This window comes from Pleurodeles waltl, chromosome 2_2 (genome assembly GCF_031143425.1).
Source record: "Pleurodeles waltl isolate 20211129_DDA chromosome 2_2, aPleWal1.hap1.20221129, whole genome shotgun sequence".
Taxonomy (NCBI): Eukaryota; Metazoa; Chordata; class Amphibia; order Caudata; family Salamandridae; genus Pleurodeles; species Pleurodeles waltl.
Window position 1 is genome coordinate 963,697,082 of NC_090439.1, and position 26,403 is coordinate 963,723,484.

A 26,403-nucleotide genomic window follows, 5' to 3' on the forward strand; every position below is an offset into this window, starting at 1 on the left:
CCTAACTGTCTCACTGAGGCTCTGCTAATCAGAACCTCAGTGGTTATGCTCTCTCATTTCTTTCCAAATTGTCACTAACAGGCTAGTGACCATTTTTACCAATTTACATTGGCTTACTGGAACACCCTTATAATTCCCTAGTATATGGTACTGAGGTACCCAGGGTATTGGGGTTCCAGGAGATCCCTATGGGCTGCAGCATTTCTTTTGCCACCCATAGGGAGCTCTGACAATTCTTACACAGGCCTGCCACTGCAGCCTGAGTGAAATAACGTCCACGTTATTTCACAGCCATTTTACACTGCACTTAAGTAACTTATAAGTCACCTATATGTCTAACCTTTACCTGGTAAAGGTTAGGTGCAAAGTTACTTAGTGTGAGGGCACCCTGGCACTAGCCAAGGTGCCCCCACATTGTTCAGAGCCAATTCACTGAACTTTGTGAGTGCGGGGACACCATTACACGTGTGCACTACATATAGGTCACTACCTATATGTAACTTCACAATGGTAACTCCGAATATGGCCATGTAACATGTCTATGATCATGGAATTGCCCCCTCTATGCCATCCTGGCATAGTTGGCACAATCCCATGATCCCAGTGGTCTGTAGCACAGACCCTGGTACTGCCAAACTGCCCTTCCTGGGGTTTCACTGCAGCTGCTGCTGCTGCCAACCCCTCAGACAGGCATCTGCCCTCCTGGGGTCCAGCCAGGCCTGGCCCAGGATGGCAGAACAAAGAACTTCCTCTGAGAGAGGGTGTGACACCCTCTCCCTTTGGAAAATGGTGTGAAGGCAGGGGAGGAGTAGCCTCCCCCAGCCTCTGGAAATGCTTTGTTGGGCACAGATGTGCCCAATTCTGCATAAGCCAGTCTACACCGGTTCAGGGGACCCCTTAGCCCTGCTCTGGCGCGAAACTGGACAAAGGAAAGGGGAGTGACCACTCCCCTGACCTGCACCTCCCCTGGGAGGTGTCCAGAGCTCCTCCAGTGTGCTCCAGACCTCTGCCATCTTGGAAACAGAGGTGCTGCTGGCACACTGGACTGCTCTGAGTGGCCAGTGCCACCAGGTGACGTCAGAGACTCCTTGTGATAGGCTCCTTCAGGTGTTGCTAGCCTATCCTCTCTCCTAGGTAGCCAAACCCTCTTTTCTGGCTATTTAGGGTCTCTGTCTCTGGGGAAACTTTAGATAACGAATGCAAGAGCTCAGCCGAGTTCCTCTGCATCTCTCTCCTCACCTTCTGATAAGGAATCGACTGCTGACCGTGCTGGAAGCCTGCAAAACTGCAACAAAGTAGCAAAGACGACTACTGCAACTCTGTAACGCTGATCCTGCCGCCTTCTCGACTGTTTTTTCCTGTTTGTGCATGCTGTGGGGGTAGTCTGCCTCCTCTCTGCACCAGAAGCTCCGAAGAAATCTCCTGTGGGTCGACGGAATCTTCCCCCTGCAACCGCAGGCACCAAAAAGCTGCATTACCGGTCCCTTGGGTCTCCTCTCAGCACGACGTGCGAGGTCCCTCGAATCCAGCGACTCTGTCCAAGTGACCCCCACAGTCCAGTGACTCTTCAGTCCAAGTTTGGTGGAGGTAAGTCCTTGCCTCACCTCGCTGGGCTGCATTGCTGGGAACCGCGACTTTTGCAGCTACTCTGGCCCCTGTGCACTTCCGGCGGAAATCCTTTGTGCACAGCCAAGCCTGGGTCCATGGCACTCTAACCTGCATTGCACGACGTTCTAAGTTGGTCTCCGGCGACGTGGGACTCCTTTGTGCGACTTCGGGTGAGCACCGTTTCACGCATCCTCGTAGTGCCTGTTTCTGGCACTTCTCCGGGTGCTACCTGCTGCTGAGAGGGCTCCTTGTCTTGCTCGACGTCCCCTCTCTCTCCTGGTCCAATTTGCGACCTCCTGGTCCCTCCAGGGCCACAGCAGCGTCCAAAAACGCTAACCGCACGATTTGCAGCTAGCAAGGCTTGTTGGCGTTCTTTCGGCGGGAAAACACTTCTGCACGACTCTCCACGGCGAGAGGGATCCGTCCACCAAAGGGGAAGTCTCTAGCCCTTTTCGTTCCTGCAGAAACCTCAGCTTCTTCTGTCCAGTAGAAGCTTCTTTGCACCCGCAGCTGGCATTTCCTGGGCATCTGCCCATCTCCGACTTGCTTGTGACTTTTGGACTTGGTCCCCTTGTTCCACAGGTACCCTAGATTGGAAATCCACAGTTGTTGCATTGTTGGTTTGTGTCTTTCCTGCATTATTCCTCTAACACGACTTCTTTATCCTTAGGGGAACTTTAGTGCACTTTGCACTCACTTTTCAGGGTCTTGGGGAGGGTTATTTTTCTAACTCTCACTATTTTCTAATAGTCCCAGCGACCCTCTACAAGGTCACATAGGTTTGGGGTCCATTCGTGGTTCGCATTCCACTTTTGGAGTATATGGTTTGTGTTGCCCCTATCCCTATGTTTCCCCATTGCATCCTATTGTAACTATACATTGTTTGCACTGTTTTCTAAGACTATACTGCATATTTTTGCTATTGTGTATATATATCTTGTGTATATTTCCTATCCTCTCACTGAGGGTACACTCTAAGATACTTTGGCATATTGTCATAAAAATAAAGTACCTTTATTTTTAGTATAACTGTGTATTGTGTTTTCTTATGATATTGTGCATATGACACTAAGTGGTACTGTAGTAGCTTCACACGTCTCCTAGTTCAGCCTAAGCTGCTCTGCTAAGCTACCATTATCTATCAGCCTAAGCTGCTAGACACCCTATACACTAATAAGGGATAACTGGGCCTGGTGCAAGGTGCAAGTACCCCTTGGTACTCACTACAAGCCAGTCCAGCCTCCTACACAATCTTAGAACTTAAGAAGCAGAAGGGATGTGCATGTTGAAATTCTGAGGTAGAGCATACTGCATCTACCATACAACAGTTATCAGGCGGCATCTTTTTATATAGGAGTTGCACCATAACCCAACAATGAGCTGGTTTTTCCTGAAACACAAAACCAGTTACACTCCAAATGCAACATGTCAATAATCTAGAACAAAGAATGCTGCCTTAAAGGACCTCACTCTCCTGCCGCCCGAAGTCTTGATGCGTCTATGGATTGAACCAAGAGCGGATGTTAGATTTTTATCATAATCTCGGTTTTCACTGCCGTGAGAGAATTCTGAAAAGTAAAGGCCGAGTTCTTTTACATACCCATATCTCAAAGATTGCTGCTACCCAGGAGAGCTTTAGGTCCTAATGGGACTTGTAGAAAGGGCAGAAATCCTAGATATATGCTGCAGCATGTGGCAAGACTATAACATCACCATGCCCTTGAAGCATTGGAATGCCCACATCCCTGACAACGGGATGTTGAAACAGATAGCAAAGCAAGAGGGGCCATGCAAAGGACAAAGCTAACATATTCCATAGGTGGACTGATCACTCCACAGTAGACCAAGAGAGCCCACGCAACTGGTTTAACTGGTATCATTCCATCTGCTCACCATTTCCTGTGGCACATGACCATTCTCTGTGCATTCAGGCTAAAGGCCTACAGCTGTCCACTGGTGTTTTTAGGTGTCTCCTACACAGAACATGCGCTGTGCTACGAGACATTTTGTTTACAGCTCAATGGGCTTACGTCCTGCCCGCAGCATGCCATTAGTTGTTTTTATTGTCGCTCTCATATGCAGTCTCGATTGCCTAGCTCCCATAGGCTTCTCTTCATGTTTTTTGGAACATGGACCAAGTACATAAGAACCACCTCATCTTTTGGAACGCACTATTTTGTTTTTTATATTGTAAGTGTTTCTGTACTGTTGCTGGAAGTGAATGCGCTTCCCTACTTTTACCAGCATACATTTTCTTATTTATGTAGCTTTCTCCCTGACTGCTGTCTATTGATGCTTTAGTTACTTACACCCACAACTGTACTACCCCACACCAAGCCACTCCACACTAGCTTACTCTTCTCTATGCCACTCTTTTGTATGCCACTCGACTCTACCCCACGCCACTAACTTTTAACTTCTGTACAGCGTGGCTGAAGATGGCAAAGCCAATGCTCTCACATAGGTAAGACCTATTGGCTTTGCCAATACATGTTTTCCTTGGGATCTCTAAAGACACTGTTACAGGACACGGACATGGAGCATCAGACAAAAGGAATTTGACCCAACTCTGCCGTTTCTTCAGTAGAAAGGGCAGCTATTTCAATAACAAATTTTCCTTCAGTGCATCGTATTAGCCAACCGGTAGCCACTTTTTAGGGTTGAGCCTGTGTTGCATGCGCTTGCGCATGCGTATCGCGGCGAGACTCTTTTGTATTTAGAAAAGGGCTCGGAGCCCTGTCAACTTCACGTCAGTGTTTTTTATTGGTTCATGGGCTTCCCTAATAAAATCTGCTTGCTTTCATTAGTCGAAGGCACGCATACGTCATGCCTTTTCCGGTGGCTAGCCCTCCTCGAGCGCAGAGACCAAGTACAGAAAACATGCGAGGCTCGCTGTTTTCTGTCCGGCTCGTGGACTTCCTTTTCTCTAATGTACAAGCGCGATCTCGCTTGGCAGAAGTCGAGTGCTTTACATAGTTAATTTCACTTTTTCGGGTTATGTACATAAATGCACTTTTGCCCGATAGGTGAAAAGTCGGGTTAGGAGTTTACAACGCAATCAGCTCTAACATGAGCAAACGCAAGACCCGTTGCATTGTAAATGCTTGTTAAGACAGTGAATGGCACAGATTGAGTTTGCAAGGTTTTTGTGTTGCTTCCACGAGTGTCGCTTACTTGCAGCAGAACATAGGACACTGCGCGTAGCCGTGATGAGCGCAGGTCATGTAGGAAGCTTTTCCTTTGCTCTGTGTGATATTAATAATTAGGCTCCTTGTATGAGTGCACAGCTGAATATTTTGGGGCATTGTGTGTGCATCAGTATCGCACAGCTTTATTGCTGGCAGGCAGACATATTGCTCCCAGCAGCATTAGCCGACAGAACACATTTGACAAGTAACCCAATTAGAATTTTGGTATATGATGTCAGTCGAAGCCATTGTTTGACATTAAGCCTTTGCAATGTACAATACTGTTCTCCATTACTGTTTTTTAATGGAAAGGGGTATTTCAAGATGTTGATTGTACGAACACAGACTAAATCCAAAACTGAAGACACGTTCTAAAACATAACTGGGATATTCATTTATTACAAGAAGTGTGCACATTAAGGATGTTTTTTGCAGACTGGAACACTGAATGAAAACCAGAAACTATTGTACTGTGGGGAGTAGAAAAGACTGTTACGAAAATGGTGCCCCTGAGCTTCCATATAACGAGTCCATGTTAAATAACAATTTCTTTGAATGTGTATTCTTTTCTTTCTTAAGAACATTTTGGATTTTGATGGGTGGTGATTACAAGTGAACTTAATGAGATATTAGGGTATAAGGTCCATTGCCCGTGCATCCCCGCCATGGTGATCCCTTTGTGGGTGCTGGATGGGGTTTACAACACCAGAGTTGATCACACCTTCCTGGGTACAGCCTTGGTGGTGGCAAAAAGAGACATTGCGACCAGCTGGAGATCGTCCGCGCCCTCACCCTCTCAAAGTGGCGCCAATAAGTTAACTTGTGTGCAAGACAAGAACAGCCGGTTTATGAGGCCCAGCGCTGCCCCTGTAAGCACAGACTGGTGTGGGGGAAATGGTTGGGTCAGATTCCTTGAATACTTTCAGCCCAGAGTCTAGTGAAACTTCTAGCTAGGTGTTGTTTGTTTGATGTCTAGTGGTGGAGTGGATACTACGCTTGCTTAACTGTACTGCTATAGTCGTCCTTACGGCTATCTGTACCACTGATGTTTCTTTTCATTAAACTCCCTAAAAAATTGCTTATAAAAAAACATTTTGGATTTTGAATACTGTAAGGATCTTGATATTACTGTGTTAAATGACAAACTGTGGATATAGTAATGCCACAAAGTCTGTTTTGCCTTTTCTCACCATACAAATAATTCAGTCAACCCTACCACTAAATGTGTCCCTTCTTTGCGGCTCAAACACAGTTGCTCTCAACTTACCATACTAGTTAGAACATAGCTGTAGCTGTTCAGGCTGTTTATATCTTGTGGGCAATGGGAATACCATCTAGGCTCTCTAGCTTACCTTGAAAAACGTGGTGCTATTTAGAAAGTCTCCCAAAGGTTGCTTAATGTACTGTACCAATACCATAATGTAAATCAGCCCGGTGTTGCACAGAGAGGTGAGGCAAAATACCAAGGAACTGTTGATTTATTTTGATTTGTTCATAAGACTTCACCTCGACCTTTTACCTTTGGCATGTTTTACATCCGGATGATCTGTTGCAAATTCTAGTTATTATATATATGATATTGGTCTTTTAGATGAATTACATTTGTTCTTGTCTGTGCCATTTATGTCCACCTGTGAAATAGTAAGTTGAAGCCAGTTTAAGATGCTAAACGTAAACATGTGGAAAGAAGCTTTTTCTATCTGCAGGAGAACTGGCATTCAGTTTTATGTCAATTTTGTAATGCTAATTTCTATTATAAGGTGCGGTAACTGAGAAAAGTGTAGTTCAGATTGAAGTACGGGTTTGTGTGTCCATATTATTACCTGTTAATAATGAGGTGACATTTCCATTTTCAGTGATTTTGGGTTGGTGTATGAACTTGGCACGTTCAGGCATGTTTGTGTATGGTGATGAAAGGAGCTTGAAATGTTAGAAGTTCAATGCTTTATTTTTATGTCTGATTTGATAGTGCAGCTTTCTCAATGCCTTGTGTGATCAACATATAAAAGAGCATTCAGTGGCTCCACCCAAATATTGATGGACAGGGGTACATGATTTGAGTGGGTAGAAGCTATGTGTTTTAAGAAAAAATGCTTACCCTTCAAGAGTTCTAATCATGTGTTTATGAAGGTGCTTGAGCTAGAGCTCTCCATCTAGTCTAGTAATTGTGTTAAAACAAAACTTGAAAAACATGAGTGTGAGAGTTAAAGACATGCCACTTCAGTGGGATATGTCTCCTAGATAATTTGATCATTATGGTGTATTGTTGTTCTCGGGCAGCAGCACAGATGGGAGGAGGACAGTCGGGAGCACTGTGTTGGTGTATTGCAGCCCCAGCCACCCCCTCCTTCCCTTTCTGTCATCATCTTCAGAGATAACTTTACATGGCAATCCTTGAAAAAATGATGCGTTAGCGGGAGAGATTGTTTTAAACTCTTTACTACCACAAGTTAATTTAATTAATGATATTAATTATTTCATTTTTTTAAATTGTTACTTATTTTTTAATTTACTTCACAATTGTTTTTATGTATTAAATTCGTTCACTGATTTAATATACTGTAATTTTGAATTACCCTTCCCTGAATCTTAAAAAAAAAAAAAAAAAAAAACCTTACTGCTGCTTAACCTGGAACTCTAGAAACTCCTTACTACCCATTAATGCTACATTTCTGTGAACCCTAAAAATCCCTATTCCTGCTTAGTGCTACCCTTCCTTGCCCCCTAAAAACTGCACCCTATACCTTGACACTACCCTTCTCTGATCCCTACAAAACCTGTTACTCCCTTTTCAACCTGTAGCTGAATCCCTTGTTACCCATAACACTATCCTTCACCAAACTGGAAAAACCTTGGATCTCCTTAATGATAATCAGACCCATACCCTTGAACCCTAAAAGCCTGCTTACTACTTCTTAAGATTATGCTTCTCTGAACCCTAAAAACTCCTTACCATATCTTAAAGCTACGCTTCTTTGAACCCAAAAAACCCTTAATGAAACGCTTCCCTGAGCCCTACAAACCCCTTTGTGTCCCCTAATGCAGCAGTTTCCTGAACTCTGAAAAACCTAACTACCATTACGCTACCCTTCATTGAACCCTAAAACCTTTTCTACCAGTTAACACTACTCTTTACCGAACCCAAAAAAACTTTACTATCCCTTAACACTACCCAGCCCTGAAACTTAAAAAAATGACATTACAAGTATTACATTTAATTTACTTTAAATGTAATATTTTATATATTCGTTTGTTTACTTATTTAATATACTGTAATTTTGAATTGCCCCTGGCTGAATACTAAAAACTCCCTTAATGCCCCTTAACTCTACCATTCTCTCAACCGTACAAACTCCTTTCTGTTCCTTAACGGTACCGTCCCCTGAACCCTAAATAAAGCCCTTAATACCCCTTACAGCACTGATAATCGAAGTACAGCCCAGGGGTCAGTTGCAACCCCCGTGACTTTCACATGTGGCCCCCTGGTGAATGAGCACCACTGGGATGCTGTTTACTTGAGAGATGACTAACATTCAGAAAGATGGGCAAGCATTTGTTTGCTTGCTAAGTAAAAGAAAATAAGCAAATAAGGTGTGCTGCACCACATAACTTCAGTAACACTCATTTTTAATGACCTCTTGTAACAAACGTAGAAAAATGAGATAACGTCAATAGAAATCCAAAAAGGTGTATTTAATTAACACGCAGAAGTATTTCAGCTGTAGTAGTTGTCAGAAATGAACGTAGAGTCCTTCCTCCCTGACAACAACGTCAGAGGTGTTCTAAGAGAAAAGTCAGTTGTCACGTGGAACCCTCTGGGTCACCTCGGTTAATATACTTGTACAATATTTTAATTTATTAAATGAAATACAAGCGAAGGTTTTGTGCAGTACACATCCTGAACCAGTGTATTTTAAAATGCAATTATATGTCATAATGAAGGAAAAGACAAGGTGAAATAAAACAGTCGCCTAGGATCAGACAATTTGGTCAAGTGAGAAAGCCAGGATTGATTCTAGGTTCTGTGGTTTTATATCATGCAATTCTAACTCAGTAAATCAATTTACTCACTTTTTGCACTAGAATATCCCAATGTAGTCATAGCAAGCAGAGCAGGCTTATCAAGGGTGTTGTAGAGGAATGGCGATTTATATACTGCAGAAGACAGTATTGTCAAATCTATGACTCTTCTAAAGACTAGGAGAACTAAACGCTCAACATAACTTAATGACTTACTTCCATACCATGTACATGCTACAGCCCCTTCCCGGCGCCAATCCTGTCTTGCTGGCATTGATGAGGCTCTCTGGCACACCAAAGACCATACCTTTGGGCACCCAGGCAAATGTTTGTGAGAACCTGTGCCTTGCAGCTACCACTCCCTGAATCCTAAAAACCCCTTACTACTGCTTAACCCTACCCAGCCCTGAACCCTAAAGACCTTCATTACCTCCTAATCCTGCCCTTCCTCATCACTAACAACGTCTTGCTTCCTACATCCTAAGAATCACTTATTACTCCTTAATATTATGTTCCTTCAATCCTAAAAACTCCTTACTCTCCTTTAACACTACTCTTCCATGAACACTAAAAACCTTTTACTACCCATTAACGCTACCACTGCCCGAACCATACAAACCCAACACTACCCTGAACCATACAAACCCTAACTACACCTAAACACAACCCTTCCTCAAGCTAAAAACCCCTTACTACCCTTTGACGCTACCCCTGCCAGAACCATAAAAAAACCTTACTATCTCTTAATGCTACCATTTCCTGGAATCTAAAAACCTCTTACTACACTTTGATATTATACTTTCCTGAACTCTCCAATGTGGGACTCCACAATAGCAATGAAGTGCACTGTCCGAATAGAAAAGAACACAAGTGCTTTTGATGGGAGAGGTGGTAGTGAACGCAAAACAATTACCTTCAGCATACAGCCTCAGTCCACAGTAAAGTTACAAATAAGTGTGTACAAAAATCTGAGCTCCGTGGTAAACATGGCATTGTGAAGCCTCTTGCTGGTGTTTGATTGAATTATACCCATCGCAGCGTTTGCCAGTTTTGCTAGGCACAGCATGCAAGACATTTTCAAGAGAAAGTCGAGCTATGATAATATTAAAGTGAGCAACTGGAAATCGGTTGTTGGTGGAAGAGTACACTTTTCAGTCATCTCTTGTAGTGCTGTTTTATGCAGTGGATGGAGAGGTTTTTTCTATATCCACATGAGACAATTCAAAGTGACATTGATTGCTGGCAAAATTGGCTTTAAGACTTTTGAATTCAATTCAAAGGAATTTACCAACCGCGTGGCTACTCAACAGGCTTCCCATCGCTAAGGTAAGTTAGGCACCTCTCTGGGATTTTAAGCAAATAAGTAGGTCTTAAGTTGTTTCTTGAATCTAAGTAATTTGTCATTTGAGCTGAGAGTAAAGGGCAAGGCTTTACAGCAAGAAAACCAAAGGAGGCCCACCCCAACACCCATTGCCCTTTTTACCCAGGAATGAAAGAAGGCACAGGCTTCGGTATCTGAGTGCTTTATTTGGATGGTAGGGGCTGATAAGCTGATGAAGGCAGTGAGGTCCCATCTTATGTCTTGCACAGTGTGGAACTGAATCGTCTTGCTAATGGGTAACCAGTGAAGAGTAGTGAGTGCCTGAGAGGCAGTCTGAAACGTGGGGATACCCAAGAGGACTGGAGCTGCCACATTCTGAATTACCTGGTCTTTTAATGGCCTAGAGTGTACTTCCCAAATAGAGGGAGTTCAAAACAAGATAGAATAAGACCTTGAACCACCAATCTCAGGACAGCTACAGGTAGCCAGCTAAGCCTTTTCCTAAGGGCTTGTAATAGGCCAAAACAGCTGGAAGACTGCTTCCTGGCCTTGGAACCCAAGGTGAGCTTGCAGTCAAGTATGACATCCATTTTTTTTACTTCTGCCGGGGGAAGGTAGGGTGATAGCCCAAAGAGGATGGCCAGCTAAGCTGATTCCAGAGTGACGGGTTGTTGCCAACCAACAGGACCTCCATTTGGCTTCAAACAAGTGGCAGCCATCAAATCAGCAACTTGTTGTAAGCACACATTAAGTTGCTGTGAGACAATTGTTATATTGGGGGGGGCAAGGGGCACAATAATTTGTGTGTTGTCCACTTAGGACCCCATAGAAAAACTCAAGGAGCAGATTGTCTGACAAAGGACGGACATGTAGATTAAAGAGTGCTGGGCTGAAGGAGGAGCCTTGGGGAACACCATACTTCAGATGATGGATGGCTGAAAGAAATGGTCCATCATTGACTTGGAAGCTACGACTGTTTGAAAAAGAGCAGAGCCATTTTAATGCCATCCCCATGCCCCCTACCTCTTCCAGTCTTTGCAATAAGATTGGATATGAGACCGTATTGAATACTGCTTTTAGATCGAGAAGGATAACGTTGGCTGAGCCACCATGGTTGAAAACCATTTTAAGCTCCTCTGTCACAGCAAGTAGTGCAGTTTCTGTGCTACATCCTGGTCAGAATCCAGTTTGAGAGGGTGTAATATGTCCTGAGGTTCCAAGAATGCCAAGAGATGATTGTTAATTACTTTTTCCAGGATTTTGCTGACTCTGGGGAGGAGAGAGAGAGGCCTATATCTCTCGGTTAACTCTGGGTTTAATGATGGTTTCTTTAACAAAGGTCTAATGATCGCATGCCTCCATGTGTCCGATTCACTGCCACAGGCACTGACTGACCTGTGTGTATCCTAACAGGAGTCTACCTGTGTTCGTATGTGATGTGGGTGAGCTTAGTTCTTGTGTCTCTTGTTACTGGGAAATACTCCATACTATGTTCTCTGTGTCTCATTCAGGCTTTACATTTTTCAAAGTAAAAACATGTCAATAGTTGTCTGTGTTTTATACTATAGCCTTTAGTAAAGGGTCCCTCATGCAGAGGTAACCTGCAAGAACTTTTGTGCTACCCACAAGGAGATGATTCTTTCAAGCACGTCTTCAGATAACCACCCAATTGCCAGTTCACATAGAGTGGTCGATAATTTCATGCTAAAATTAATTCTCACGATTTAATATGGATTTAATGAGGACCCTAGTAAGCCTTAGTCTATCTGACCTGTGGTTCTGCTCTCTCCTCGTGTCTTCATGACCAAGTCGGGAAAGCTCCACTCTTTCAATCTTATCGTAGCTGGTTTGATCACCTCTTCCGAGTGGTGTCCCAAGGGCTTTCACTATTTCCTGGGGTGCAGATGCTACGTAGAAGACAGCAGGGGGATCATATGAGAGTGTGAGAGGATAACCCTTGTGTATCTCATAAGAGGTAAGAGCCTATCAGATTGTCATTCAGGCTTCTGCTCTCTGCTAGGGAGCTCTGGCATGGCACCTGACTGTATATCAGATCAGTTTAAAACCCCTCATTACGAGCCAAGGAGCTGCTTACTAAGGGTAACCTTCCTCATGCACTTGCCTGGCACACTGTAAGTGGTGACTCTTAATGTTGCCCACTTGCTGCCCCTAAGGGCATCGGTTCGAAGATATTTAGCTGCGTCTACCTATCTGCCAGTTTCACTCGTACAAAAGAAAACTAAATTGTTAAATGAGTAATTTTACAAATGAAGACAAAACGTTCTGAAGGGGGCACATAAAAGCAAGCTAGCAGGGGGAAAAGAAAGTCAGAAGAACACAAGAAAGAAGGGATCTTCTTTGGCCAGCCATTAAGTTGTGCGTTGAGCTCTACCAGCATACTGACTCCTCCTTTTTCTGTTTTATTTTCTAGTTCTCAGATTGAAGCTGTTTTGCTAGTTTAATGGTAGTTTTCCATATGAATCCTTCATATTGGTCTTATTTCCCCCCCATAGAAGAGCGTACAGTAAAGATCGTCTTTATATTCGTGATCCCAAGGGCAGTTTTCTTCCTTTATTCACTATTTCCAAGATGTTACAACTGACTTGGGAGGTGAGTTGGCTTTCCAGTGAGAGAGACCATAATATATGGGTTCTTGGGCCCTAGTTCTCCCATTAAGTATTTAGGATCTTCTTGAGCATTCAGTTTTGCTTTATCTGAAATCTGTCTTTTGGTGACTGCTGGTTTTAGTATAGTTTGTGGTACGCACTTGTTTTGGGAGATTGGGCAGCTTTGCCACTCGCTTCATCTGTTTCAGTTAGTATTCTGTCCAGCCCTCAACAGTCAGATTTGTTGTATTTCCAGCGTAAGAACCATACATCATTACGGCATACACTTAAGTTTTGGAGATCTCGGACATATATTGTGCCCTCTGCCCACCTTATTTGTTTTCAAATCTTGCAAAATTCCCTATCTTCGTCCTATGATTTTCTTCCTTGTATCCTTGTTGTGTTGTTTCCCGTTCACTGTTGGCAAAGACCACCCCAGATATTTTAATTGTCCCACTTTCAGTATGGTGTCTACTGAAATGTTTTTGGAGTTGCTGCCTTTCAGGTTCCGTACAACATTGGGGTTAGATTTGTTTATTTTTGAGTTTTTGTAGAATGCATCTTTATGGGGATGTGATTTGGCAGTCTTATCATCACAGTGGCGTTAACCTTTCTTGTCTTAACCCTAGTACCTCTGGTAGTATCTGTTGGTTGCCCCCGCGTCTGAGTAAAGCTTGTTTCACAATTGAGCTCTAATACCACAGACACTAGATACGGAAAGATCCATTTAAATACAGGTTTTCGAGTTTTATTCTACAAAGTCCTTGTGTGCAGTATTTTAAACACTTACGAGTTAATAGAAGCTGCAATATGATTTGATTATGGGTATTCTATTAAACGGATCTACAAAGTGAATTAATGTCTGATCTGCTGTACCATCCTCCAGATGTTTATTGATGTATCTTAGAAGGATCGTGCTGGAAATTTTTTATTGTTGATTCTCTAGCGAGCAGGCTAATTGATTTTTTTTTTTTTTTTACTTCATTTTTTAGATAAGTACATTAACACTCCTCTTTAAGTATACTTCAGATAGAAACAGAATATTTGAAGTTAGATTCCTGAATCGGGGTCCATCGTTCATTTAAAAAACAAAATGCCCTCCTCTCTCGCTCGTGGATGTCAAAGCCAAGCCCCTGACTTTAGACTATCTGACTGAAACATTTGCACTGTATACGCTCATATAGCCAGTACCCTTAAGATGCAGAAACCTGCAAGTCTTGCCACTCAAATCGAACTAAAGCCATGCCAAAATGAACACACAGAGACTGTAAAAAGCAGTACAACGACTCCCTGAGAGCTACGGGACCTGATTGAGCCAAGCACAAAACAAATCTGGTCTGCCCACCTAATCAAGCTGGCAAGTTAGTATGTATGCTACGCCTACTTATCGTCCCTTATGACTATAGTGTGTGTGTGTGTATGACTATAGTGTGTGTGTGTGTGTACACACACACACACACACACACACACACATATATATATATATATATATATATATATATATATATATATATATATATACCACAACACTAACTCCTGACAAAACTACACGTAAGCAAACTGATGTGATCCATTTTTACCGGCTGTATAATTGTGACTAATATTCTACCCGGTGTGTTTGCAATTTTAGAAAACACTTCACAACAAAATCAAAGTCAAGGGGCAAAAATCAAAATACAGTTTTTTTTTTTTTTTTAAATGGGTCCTCTTTTTGTTATGTAGAAATCTAATACCAATAATTTCTGAAACATTGAAAGTCACTTGACGGACAGCGAGCCAAAGCTACAGTTATGTCAAGTGTGTTTTATTGCAGAATTTCTAGATCAAATATCACACTTGTATTGCTATATGTCTGGATCCCTACTATGATATGGCTTTGGAAAACCTACTTGAGAAGTGTTGTTTGCATGTGGGGAAACCTAGCCCTGTGGGATGTTGTGACGTTTCCAGGCAGTGGCGGTGTTTATGTTTGAATGTGTTTTCACAAAAATCTGCATGCTCTGGAGCATTATTGGCGGGCAAACTACAGTGTTCGATGCATGTGATGCCCTTCCTAAGGTGGGACAATGAATGTGTGTGAGTTTGGAATGTTAAAATGGTCTCCCAAATCATAAGGGAAGCAGGGAGTAGGTTAGTATTGGGGATACTGTCGAGTATTAATAAGAAGATTGAAGATGTTGTGATCTTTTGCAAGTGTTTTTGAGAATTGGAGATTGATTCTTATTTCTTTTTTCACGTTCAGCTGTGTTCTAAAGGAGTTGCAGTCGTTGGGGAAGGAGCTGTATGGTGCAAAACTAATTGCGCAGCGATTTCAAGCTCGGCACTGTGCTCATTTTAAGAGTCCAGTCGGCGGATCAGCATGCCTCTTGTCTATGATTGCAGAAGGCAACCCTCATCATTACTTCATTGCAACACAGGTATTGTTTTTAGAACACATTCAAGTGACCTTGCTAGATGCTCACGGTTTTTCCACTTGTTGAATGGCCTTTATCCAGACTAATGTAATGCTACTTTGATAAAGGACCATTTTTGTAAGTTCAGTGGGCATACGAAGTGCAATGTGGATACAATTGTAAATCCAAATTGCAACAAATAGTCTCACCTTCAAACACCAATGCTCATTAAACTCGACCAAGTAATATTTCCGCAGGTAGTGGTGATGTTTGCCTCCACTTTAAGATTTTTCTTGTTTATTTTTGCACTTCCGTAAATTTTTACAACTTGATAAAATTTAAATACCCTGTGAAAAGCATTAGCCCACAATGCCTCTTGACTTTAGCAATGTACAGCACACATAGAATAGGGAGCACATTCATTGGTCTATTATAGTACTCCTGTAACACACAATAAGAGGGTAGGTAGGGAAGGAACGAAGACTGGATTGGAGCAAACAAAATTTGGGGCTTAGTCGCTCTTCAACCCACGTTTTTACTTCTGGGTGAGTGGGCATTTATTTTCACATGTACTTACACATTTCACAACATGTATCCTAATAGAGTGATCAGACCTTGCTTAAGTACGGTAAGGAAAGTTGTCTGCGCATACGAAGCCTTCCTGGAAGCTGCCTGTGCAGTTCTTTTTTGTGAATCAAGACTTTACAGACCTGGATTTGCTTGGTCCAGGAGGGAAATATTCATGCTAGAATTTTAGTCTAACTACTGGCAATGTGAGTAACTTTCTTTTTAGATTTGTTGTATGTAAATGTATCTTAAGTGCTAACTTTGAACTTTTGTTTTGGGTGAAGACCGTCTGGATTTTTCTACGCTCCCCATCCCCACGGTCTGCTGATATATCTAGAGCCGCCCTTTAACATTTGAGAACTTTTTGGCATTGCAGACTTTGTGCATTGTGGGTTTATGCAACTGCCATTCTCCTGCAAATGCACAGATGTATTTTTAAAAATTATATATTTTCTTGTTGCCACTATTCACAAGAAGCATGCCAGAACCATCCTCAGCCGCCAAAGCCGAAGACTCATTTTATTTCTGTGACTATAGCCCAAAGCCTATATCTAGGCCTCACTTTCAAAAAGGTTTTTTTCCACAAAAAAGCAGAGTCAAAATAAGAAATCAGCTCTTGTTTTTTTTTTTATTTTTTTTTTTTTATTATTCTAAACACTTTTGTTTTATTAGCATTTTGTTAAGCACAACAGTACCGAATATCCTAAACAGAGATTAACAGCAGTGACGGTGTTCCCATCAGGTTACATGCAGGCTCCTTTTTAACTGCTAACTCTTGTGGTATATTTGGTACCAGACAAAGATTCTCAAGGGTTATGGGCATGTGATTGCAGTGCCGGGAGGCTTCTGTTCAAATAAATGATAAAGGCAGCTCTCTATTGTTGTAAATGTGAACGTAGCACAATGCTACAAGCATTAAAGGCCTTTTAATGTAGAACTGGAATGTTTTGTGGCAACTCTCTAAATGCCAGATGTTATACCCAGGGCTCCAAAAATCATAAAAATGTTACTCAACCTAACTTTAATGTACTTGACCGGTAAACAGGTCCCAAAGTGTGTGATCCTAGGCAAATAGTTTACAGTCGCCTTTTTCCTAATTCTCACATATGATTGCACCTTCAAATATGTGAGCTCAGCATTTCTGCAGTACAAAAAAACTCTTTTGTTTGATTAAGTAGACTAAAGTTTGCTGCATGCATCACAAGAATCTAGCCCACATACCCATGAGGTCTAGCCCACATAACCTAGGACTTTTTAGTTTACTAACAACATTGCCATCAGGGCAGGAGTGCTCCTCAGTTTGTTTAAACACTCAGTTTTAATAAATATATTACTAAACCATGATGTGGTAACGTATTGTCATCTACACACAGTAACTTTCCAAGAAATGTCCAAAAACCTCTCCACTAGCTTGCAGCTTTACTGATAAAACTATATAGTGTATTAACAATCTGTGAAAATTAGGTTTCAGAAAACATGTCCTTTTCACATCAACATTTAAAGTATTCTGATTTGTTTTCATCCTATTAAAATATATTTTTTCATCACACAAATATTTAAAAAAGGGCTTTCACAACTACTGAAATATATTTTGAAGTGTTTGCACAGTTTACCTAGTCATTTAAATGTTGTGTGTTAGGAACAACCTGACACCCTATATCCTTTTATTTTACATTCTAAGCAGCAGGTCCCACAGTTCACCTTACAAAGTCCTAGAACTCTGCAGTCAGAAGGAAAATTAATTGCAAGAAAAACTGACTTTTGTCCTCTGTCTGTGAACACAGAGCAAATGTAACATAAGAACAAGATTTAAAGGCATCTTTTATTGCCCCTCCACTTTTCAACTGAACAGAACACCTGTTCAGTGTGAACTCACCAGAAGGGATAAATCCTTATTGGGCCACAGAGTTGAATGTCACAGGCCCACCAACAGTACAGTACAGTACAGTACAGTGGAACTAACCAGCTCAGCTCAGAAGCCACCTACGACGCCCAAGACTGCTTCAGAAACTGGCATCACCACAGCAACCCCGTTATGATTATTCAGGCTACAGCTTCACCCATCTAAATGATCTCTTGCCTCTGATGGAATCCCTAAGTTGCTCCACTTTCGCGCTTGATTTTTAATTCTCGTTTCTTGCTAAGATAGCTAATCGGAGCCTAAAAGCGAAGAGCACTAGAGACCAATGGCTTTTTTTTTTTTTTTTTTTGCAGAAACAACCTTTTTGCACAAGAAAGACAGGACTTTCTGGTGATGGACCTCTCTTTTCATCACAGGACTGCACTGCAGCAAACGTGTGATGTTGTGACAAAGGACTTCCTATTGAGTGCACAAAAAAACTGCATGTATAGACTGCACAAAAATGGAGTAATCCTGCATTTACAAGCAAATCTGTTTTAACTTTTTGGTATGACCCTAATACGTAACATCCACAGGCAACAAAGTACATCAGTAACCTACAGAAGTACATCTACCACAGAGTCTACCACTGTAAAAGTAAACAATGCACTGTCAAGCCATGCACATTGCAGATAGCCGTGTGCACAGTTCCTAATATGCTTGTTGTATATAGAATATCGAAGGAAACCTTGAGCTTGAAAGAGCCATTGCCTCTAATAACACCACTGTAAAACAGCGTCATCATTCAAAGCTCTGTACTGCAACACCCAGCAGGATTGTACCTCGTACATCTCTTATCTCCCTTCGCTGTTTGTGCATACCTCCTATACCTTCCCTTTTATCATCGCCAATACTACAGGCACACATGGAAACAGTTCTCCTACTCCTCTGTCTGCAGCCAAGTATAACCCTGCTTCCAACATATCCCTTTTTGTCAACACAAAGGCAAGATGTCTTGCTACACACTTTATACCTTCTCTTGTTTTCTTGTAGAATACCCCTTTATAGCTTGCCCTTGTCGAAAGGCTAACAAATGAAGTGCTTGAAATAGAATCTTGTGAACCAGTGTTTGTTGCTTTGTAAATATTTAGTAAACCTCTTTTACCAGGATTCCTCCCAGGTACAGGAATTAATAACTTTCTCTGTTGTACTTGTATGCAATCAGTGTAATACTCCTAGTATATTCATGCTTTATCTCTACAACGCTCTGTAAACTCATCCTGGATTTTGGTTCACTGGTGACATTTGTTTAATTGGTAAAGCGATGATGTCAGAGGGTGTGATCTGCTGTTTGCGGGGTAGCTCTGAGTAATAGAGCCTATTACCTCCCTCTGGCTGACCCATTTTGACAGTTTAATCATAGCTTTAGCTCATACTCATGCTCACTTATGAGCTCTTTACAGCGATTGCAGTGGGTCACTAATAATTTGGATATTGATATTCTCCAATGAGGTCCTGTGGTCCTTGGCGATACAGCAGCTGGTTGGTGCTTAATTGTGTTTCCTTAGCAATAGTACTCTCGGAATAAGGTCTCACTACACAGTGAGTGTTTGTGACTTCACTCTGCCATGCTGAGTACTAGACTCTGATGGTTGTAACTATCCAGCCAGGGTCTGTTCCATAGCAGCGCTCAACTCTAGACTCCTGGGTGTTGTCAGCCTAGTTTTGGCAAGGGCAGTATGTAGCAACTGTAGCCTCCTAATCAGGGGCGGCTGGTACCCTTTGAAAGTGGTGGGACAAGTAAAGTGTCCCACCACTTCCCAAAAAATAAAAAAAAACGCACTCTCCCTCCAAAACCCCAAAGTAAACCACCATTCCCTCTGAAAGCCCCAAAATAAAATACTCCCTCCCTACAAAAGCCAAAATAAAAAAAATAGCCACTAACTACAAAATAAAAAAACAACCACTACTTACATGCATTACACATTTCAAATAAAATGTTACTTACCCATGGGCTGCGCATCCTCCTCAGTGTTCTTCTGCTGTCTGATGCACGAAGAAATCCCCTAACCAATCCAGCTGCTGCTCTCATGCTGTTAGCATGAGAGAAGCGACTGGATTGGATAGAGTGGGCTGGCTGGCTGCTCCTTCAGGCCTTGGAGGCCTGTGCTTGGTCTCACCCAGCTGTCTAAGATGCCACTTTGGCCAGCGCAAGATAGCTGGCCAAAGTGACATGCGCAATTTGGAGCATCCAGCCAGCCCTGCTTCAGTCCCCCATGCTGCCATTCGGCAGCAGAGGACACGCTACGCATCTCTGTGGGCTGAGGTTGCTGCAGTGCTCACATCTGTAAAAATAAAATGCTATGAAATCTTTTAATTGCCATTTATTTTTCATGTGCGGCGCGCAGCAGGTGATGCTCCGCTGCCCTCATGAAGAAACCAGCACTGCTCATAAGGCAGACTGTAATAGTAAACATTACAACGAGGGCTTTTTAGCTTATAGGTGTGAGGCACTACAGTCAATGACTTTTGATGTCTGGTTGGGTAACAAGGATGCCGTGTTGATTGGTTTCTAAGTATGCATACTTCTTCCAACTAGGCTACACAGCTTAGACCACCTTGGGTTATGGGATTGACTGAATGGTGCCTGAGGTAGTAGCTTAGGATGTCTTCGTGAATGGATGGCCTACTTGCATCCATATTTTCTAAAGTGTGACTGTTACCTTGGTGGACTCAGTGTTTGATCCGACCTTACTCTGCCAGAGCTGAACTGTCTCTACCCATTTACAGTGCAGCCAATAAGAATTAATGGAAGGAGATCATTATTCCAAGTGTTTGTACGGCTCTGTTCTCTTGAATAGTTTATGCTGATGGGCATATAGGTAGGTCAGTATGAGAGCTGTCCTACATTGGTTCGTAAAGCACGGTTGCCGACCAACCTTCTTTGGTAGTTGTGTCTAAGTCAGTAGAGGAAGAGGCAAAGTGTGTTGTCCATATTCAAATAGGACACCAAAACACTACTTTCCTCCACAAGAGAATATTTGAGGGTCCTGCATTTCAAATGGCATCAAAAAGGAAAAGTTGAACAGTCCACACAAAACTAAATTCTGATGTGTTCTACATCATCTTTAACAATATCCACTGATGCTGTATTTGCATTCTGTTGAAATATGATCCATTTGGATCAGCAGTGAGCCATTGCCCTCTTAGTATTTTACTTTCCATATATCCCTGGAACGTTAGAAGGGTAAGGTTGTCTGTGACACTCCCCAAACACCCCAATATACTCCTTAGCTCCTTTAGAATGCAGGGTAGTGAGGACGTTTTGTGATAATGGTGGCTTATGAAGTTGTGTGAAGGATGTGGAATTTTTTTAAATTATCTAGTTGGCCAAGGGACAGGAAGTTTCAGCGATCTACTTGCCTTGTAAAAAAAATCTACTTGTCTGTTTTGGTGTATGTAGTAAGATGATAAATTATGGCAGTGTTTTCATTATACCTGCAGTGTGCTCTGATAATAGCTTCTCTGATTGAACTGCGACTCATATTATACAAGGGTTTAAATTTTAGCAAAGTTCCGATTTTGCCACCTTTCAGTGCTGCAGAAAAATCAGGTGTGACTTTGAAAATATTGGAAGGCACAAGATGACCCCCATTGCCACCAGCCTGGAAGACCTCAAGCGCTTTTGCCTTCCTACAGACATACCCTGTGACCTGCAGTGTTTTGGGATAGAATAAGAGGCTGTTGTGTCGCATGGCTGTCTTGCACAAAGAACAATCTACTGGCTGCCTCTGGGTTTGAAAACGTGTCGTTAAGACTGAAGCAGAGCTTCGAATCCAGTTTTAGATGCGAGCCATAGTACGGCATCCTTAAAAGCCTCCTTTATCCTAAGACCTGTTCTCAAGAATCATTAACGAAGAATGGAGTGGAACATGGGACATCATGTTATAACTGAAGGTCTGACCTGCTGAAATAAAACCTGTGTGGGTTGAGGAGTCTGGTTCAGCCCTTCACCCCTGACCTAATTAATTGAATTCTGTTAGCAGACTTAGTGGAAGTAAGTCTTCTTTCAGCCGTCGACAACCCTCCAGGTAACAGCAAGAAGGCTCAGCTGAACTCCCTAGACATGTTAAGTGTGAAAATATATTCTGTATTTCTAAAAGTTAGTACTACGACAAACATCCACTTTAATTCGGGTACAGTGCTTATAATAGATTTCCCCACTTCACAGAAAATTACATTGCCCAACACTGAACAGGATGCACCAAAAACATAACACGAAACAAAACCAAACACACTGATACGTAAGACTGTGCCCACAATTTATTAAAATTGCCTAAGGGAACTTAAACTCTTACATAGTTTATTCCAAGGATCCTTTGACCGAGTTAAAAGAAAGGAGGTGACATAATGGAATATGCAATGTACTCTGACACCACTCGGCCTACACGCTTCAACCTTACAATCTCACCTGTATGGGTAAAGCCTCCGGACTTTCTTCAGAGCTGTATTATTTGAGAGAGCCCTCTAATTCCCCTTATTTAGGGCAGTGGTAATCCTGCCGTGCTGTATATTGGGAGCTCATTTAGTCTCTTTCACTCACGTTCACCACAACATGCCTTAATACGTGCCAAACAGAACTTTTCTTGCTTATCTCAATTCGTTAAAGGCTTTAAAGGAAGGCACACCGTGTAGTCACCCTTCTGTCAAACGTTTTGCATCCTCGGAAGACCTATTGTAGGCAATCGTAATCAATTCAGATCCTGCTAGAAAAACAAAACAAAACAAAAAAACTGAAAAGAGCTCCCTTGACTGTCGAGGTTGTGCCCACCCAGATACATCAGTGACGGTTTCTCTTTTGGGGTAGGGGAGCGCCTGTCCCACCTACCACCTTCCTGCGAGCCACGTTAAACACAAATAATAAAAAGACAATTAAGTTATTTCATTGCCATTTGATTTCTCACATAGTGCTGCATCCTACCCCGGAGCAATAAGGGGCTTATCCTCTTTTTACTGAGTACTATGGCAGTGCTGGACAGACATTGCAAAGTGCACATGTGAGTTTGGCCGACAGACTTGCTCCTGCTAAATTTGCATGCGCACTTGCCTTGGACAGCTCGGTGGAGACCAAGCACAGGCCTAAAGGGCCTGTAAAAGCGAACAGCCTTGGACGCTCCATCCACTCCTGGTGCTGCTCTCATGCAGGCTAACAGCATGAGAGCAGCACCAGGATTGCTTAGGAAAGTTTCTGCTTCCACTCGTGCCACTCTGAGATTAGGAAGGACACACATGATGACGCAGCCCGGTTAAGTACAATTATTTTATTTTTAATTGTAATATAATGTATGCTTGTTTACTGTTTCACTTTTTTTGATGCTGTGAGGCACTTTTTTCACCCCACCGCTTTGTTATATTGGGGACCGCTGCTCAGATACATGAAGATATCTGGATTAGGTTTCGATGCTAAAGCATGCCACCAGATAAAAAACCTAATGAATGAGTCTTTAAAAAAAAAAAAAAAAATGATTTTTTTTCTAGTAGTACATACACCCAAAATGAGAGAAAACTCTCTGTAGCCCTTTACTTACTTAACCAGATTCATTTTGGGCCAAACCTCAGTTTGCCAGGCATGCAGCCTTAATGTAGTTCTATATTTTATTTTACTGTAGTCCCTTCTTTGAGGAAATAGTTTGAGCAACTGCTTTGTGTCGTTAGACTGTTAGAAGCCGAAACTGTAACGATCAGAAATAACATTTTGATTGTATTCCTTTGTCTAAACAGGATCAAGAGTTGGCAGAAAAAGTCAAGAAAAAGCCTGGGGTCCCCCTCCTCTTCATCATTCAGAACACTATGGTGCTGGATAAACCCTCTCCAAAGTCCCTTGCGTTTGTCCAGTCAGTGCAGGCAAACCAGCTCGTCCCAGTACACCAGCATAAAAGCATTGAAATTCTCAAAGAACAACAGGGGATAGCAAAAGACTCGGGCCGCAGAGGCCATAAACGGAAGAGGATAAGTGGCCCCAATCCTCTTAGCTGCCTGAAGAAAAAGAAAAAAGGACCCACACCACCAAAACCTGCTGCAACATCGCCTGCTGGGAAGAAGAAGCGGACACGTAAGCGGTCGAAATCTAAAGGGAGTCCTATGCCTGCACAATTAACAACACCACCCTAGAAGAATAAAAAAAAAAAATGTTCTTTTCTTGTAATAAAATCGCTTTTTAATCAACTAACAGTATTTCTATTCAAAGTAAAGTAGATTCTAAAGGAAACATTGAAAATGGAAAATAAAGCTGCCATCGTAATTAGTGCATTTTTTAAAAATGACATATCTATTTAGGGTTCTTGTAAAAAATTGCCACTGTTGTTGGTACTGTAAAAAAAAAAAAAAACACCCTTTGCAGGTGCTTCTATGTGCTTATAGAGCAGAAAAGTGTGTTTTATGGAAGTATGTGATCCAAAGCTTCTTCCAACTTCATTGTTTTAGCTAACCTGTCGAATTTTAAAAGTTTATCAAACATAATTAATTCTTGACCTTTCCCGACGTGACCAGTCCACCGTGCCCCTAACGTATAGGAACAAAAGAAGACTCAAGTGTAATGTCTCCTGGTTGAAACTCAGTGGTAAGGTGCAGATGATTTTCCTAGGTGCCTTGAGCTGGGTATTGACGCCAGAGTGCATCTCTCTGCCAAATTGAAGTGTTTATGGATGATTGTCACTTGTATGAGATTTAAAGACACACTGCTTTACTGGTTAGATTTTGTTCTCCTTATGCTGTGCCCGTTTGTGACATTTGGGCATGTTTCATTTAACTCTCTCTAATCTATGAATCCTGCGAAAATTGGCAAAATGTACTATAAAATAAAAAACGAAAAGACTGCTGTCAAGTCAAATCGGGGTATGTAAAGTGCAACTAGTCACCCATAAGGGTCTCAAGGTGCTAAGGGGGTTTGTCCTCTGAGCTTCAGATGGAGAGGCAGGTTTTAAGGTCCTTTCTGGATTGAGGTAGCGATGATGACCGTCTGAGGTGCAGGGGCAGGGTGTTTCAGCTCTTTGCCGCGAGGTAGGCGAAGGATCTCCCTCCAGCTGAGGTTTTGTGCATGCAGGGTATGGTGGCTAGAGCTTGTTGAGCGGAGAGGTTTGCTGGGGGGGAGTAGAAGGTGATGCAGTGGTTGAGGTAGGTCCTAGGTCGTGGAGGGCCTTGTAAGCGTGGACAAGGAGCTTGAAGTTAACTCTCCCCTTGATAAGGAGCCAGTGGAGGTCTCTTAGTTGATTGGCAATAAGTTTGCAGCACAGAATGTCCAGGATGAGTCTGGTGGGGGTGTTTTGGATGTGCTGTAGTTTCTTTAGGTTCTTCTGGGTGGTACCAACGTAAAGGGCATTGCTGTAGTTGAGTGCTGGGAACCAGGGCATGGGTTACCGTTTTGCGGCAGTCCTTAGGGATCCATTTGTAAATCTTCCGGAGATATTGGAGTGTGTGAAAAGCAGGAGGATGTCCAGGATGACGCTAAGGTTGCGTGTGCGGTTTGTTGTGACCGGGGGTGCCGAGAATCGATGGCCACCAGGAGCCATCCCAGGATGAGGATCTGGGTCTTGTTAGAGTTGAGCTTGAGGCAGCTGCCCTTTATCCCGGCGGCAACGGCTTCCGTTGTGGAAATTCTTCTTGGCAGTAGTGGGTTTTTCAGTCTGTGAGATAAGCTGAGTATTGTTGGTTTAGGGGACGATGTTCAGTCTGTGGCCCTTCACTATGGATGCGAGCAGGGCCATGTAGACATTGAACAGTGTGGGGCTTAGGGAGGAACCCTGTGGAACTCAGCAGTTGATTTCCATAGGTTTTGACAGGTAAGGCAGGAGTCTGACTTTGTGTTCTGACAGGCAGGAAGGAGTGTATCTATTGTAGGGCCTTTCTGCGGATGCCGGCTGCATAGCGCCTGGAGCAGAGGATTAGGTGTGAAACCATGTTGAAGGTTGCTGATAGGCCTAGTAGGATGAGGGGTGCTGTATGGCCGAAGTTGAGGAACAAGCGGATGTCATCTGCCATGGTGAGGAGAGCAGTCTCTGTGCTGTGATTGCTCCTGAAGCCTGATTGGGAGGTGTCCAAGATGTTGTCCTCTGTGTGCTTACTGAGTGGAGCATTGATGGGCTTTTCAATTAGCTTGGCTGAGAAAGGCAGTAGAGAGCTGGGGTAGTAATTCTTGAGGTCCGGGGGTTGGCTGTGGGTTTTTTCAAGAGTGGGCGTATCTTGGCGTGCTTCCAGTCCTCTGGGAAGGTGTCTGTCTCTATGGAACATATGAGGGTGTGTCATAACTTGGGTGCAATTAATGTGATAGCCTTGTTGAAAATGTGGTGAGGACAGGAGTCCATAAGGGCTCCAGAGTGGATGCTGCTCATGATGGTGTGGGTCTCGTCTGTGGTGACGGTGGTCCAGCGGTGCAGGGTTCGATGGGATGATTCTGGGGGTTTGTTGGAGTGCTTGGAAGGTGTTGGGATCCAAAGCTGTTGTATATGTCTTTAATTTTCTGGTGAAAGAAGTTGGCTAGCCTGTCACAGAGGTCTTGAGATGGAGGGATGCTTGCAGTTTCTGATTGGGGGCTGGCAAACTCTTTGACCACATTGAAGAGCTCTTTGGTGTTGTGAGTGTTGGCGCTGATACGGTCCTGCAAGGCGGCTTTCCTGATGACTGATGACTGATGAGGTGGTGGGGATTTGGTGGCTGCTTTAAAAGCCTCAAAGTCTTCCAGGGACTTGCTGTTCCTCCATCATTTCTCTAGCTGTCTGCAGGTGTGCCTGGAGTGTGGGGGAGAACCAGCTGGCCTTCTTGAGGTGGTGTTTACCTGAGGTCTTATGGAGAGGTGCTAGGGTGT

At 42.9% G+C, this 26,403-nt stretch overlaps 1 protein-coding gene across 1 annotated transcript in view; it reads left to right on the forward strand.

The window, feature by feature from the left end:
- UTP23 (UTP23 small subunit processome component) overlaps nt 1–23,768 on the forward strand; it is a 68,672-nt gene extending 44,904 nt beyond the window's left edge. The window contains exons 2-3 of the mRNA XM_069220647.1: nt 14,986–15,160; nt 23,325–23,768. Of these exons, the coding sequence (XP_069076748.1) occupies nt 14,986–15,160; nt 23,325–23,714 (565 nt within the window). The 3' untranslated portion in view covers nt 23,715–23,768. The remainder of the gene's footprint in view (nt 1–14,985; nt 15,161–23,324) is intronic.
- Nucleotides 23,769–26,403: the final 2,635 nt, after the last annotated feature.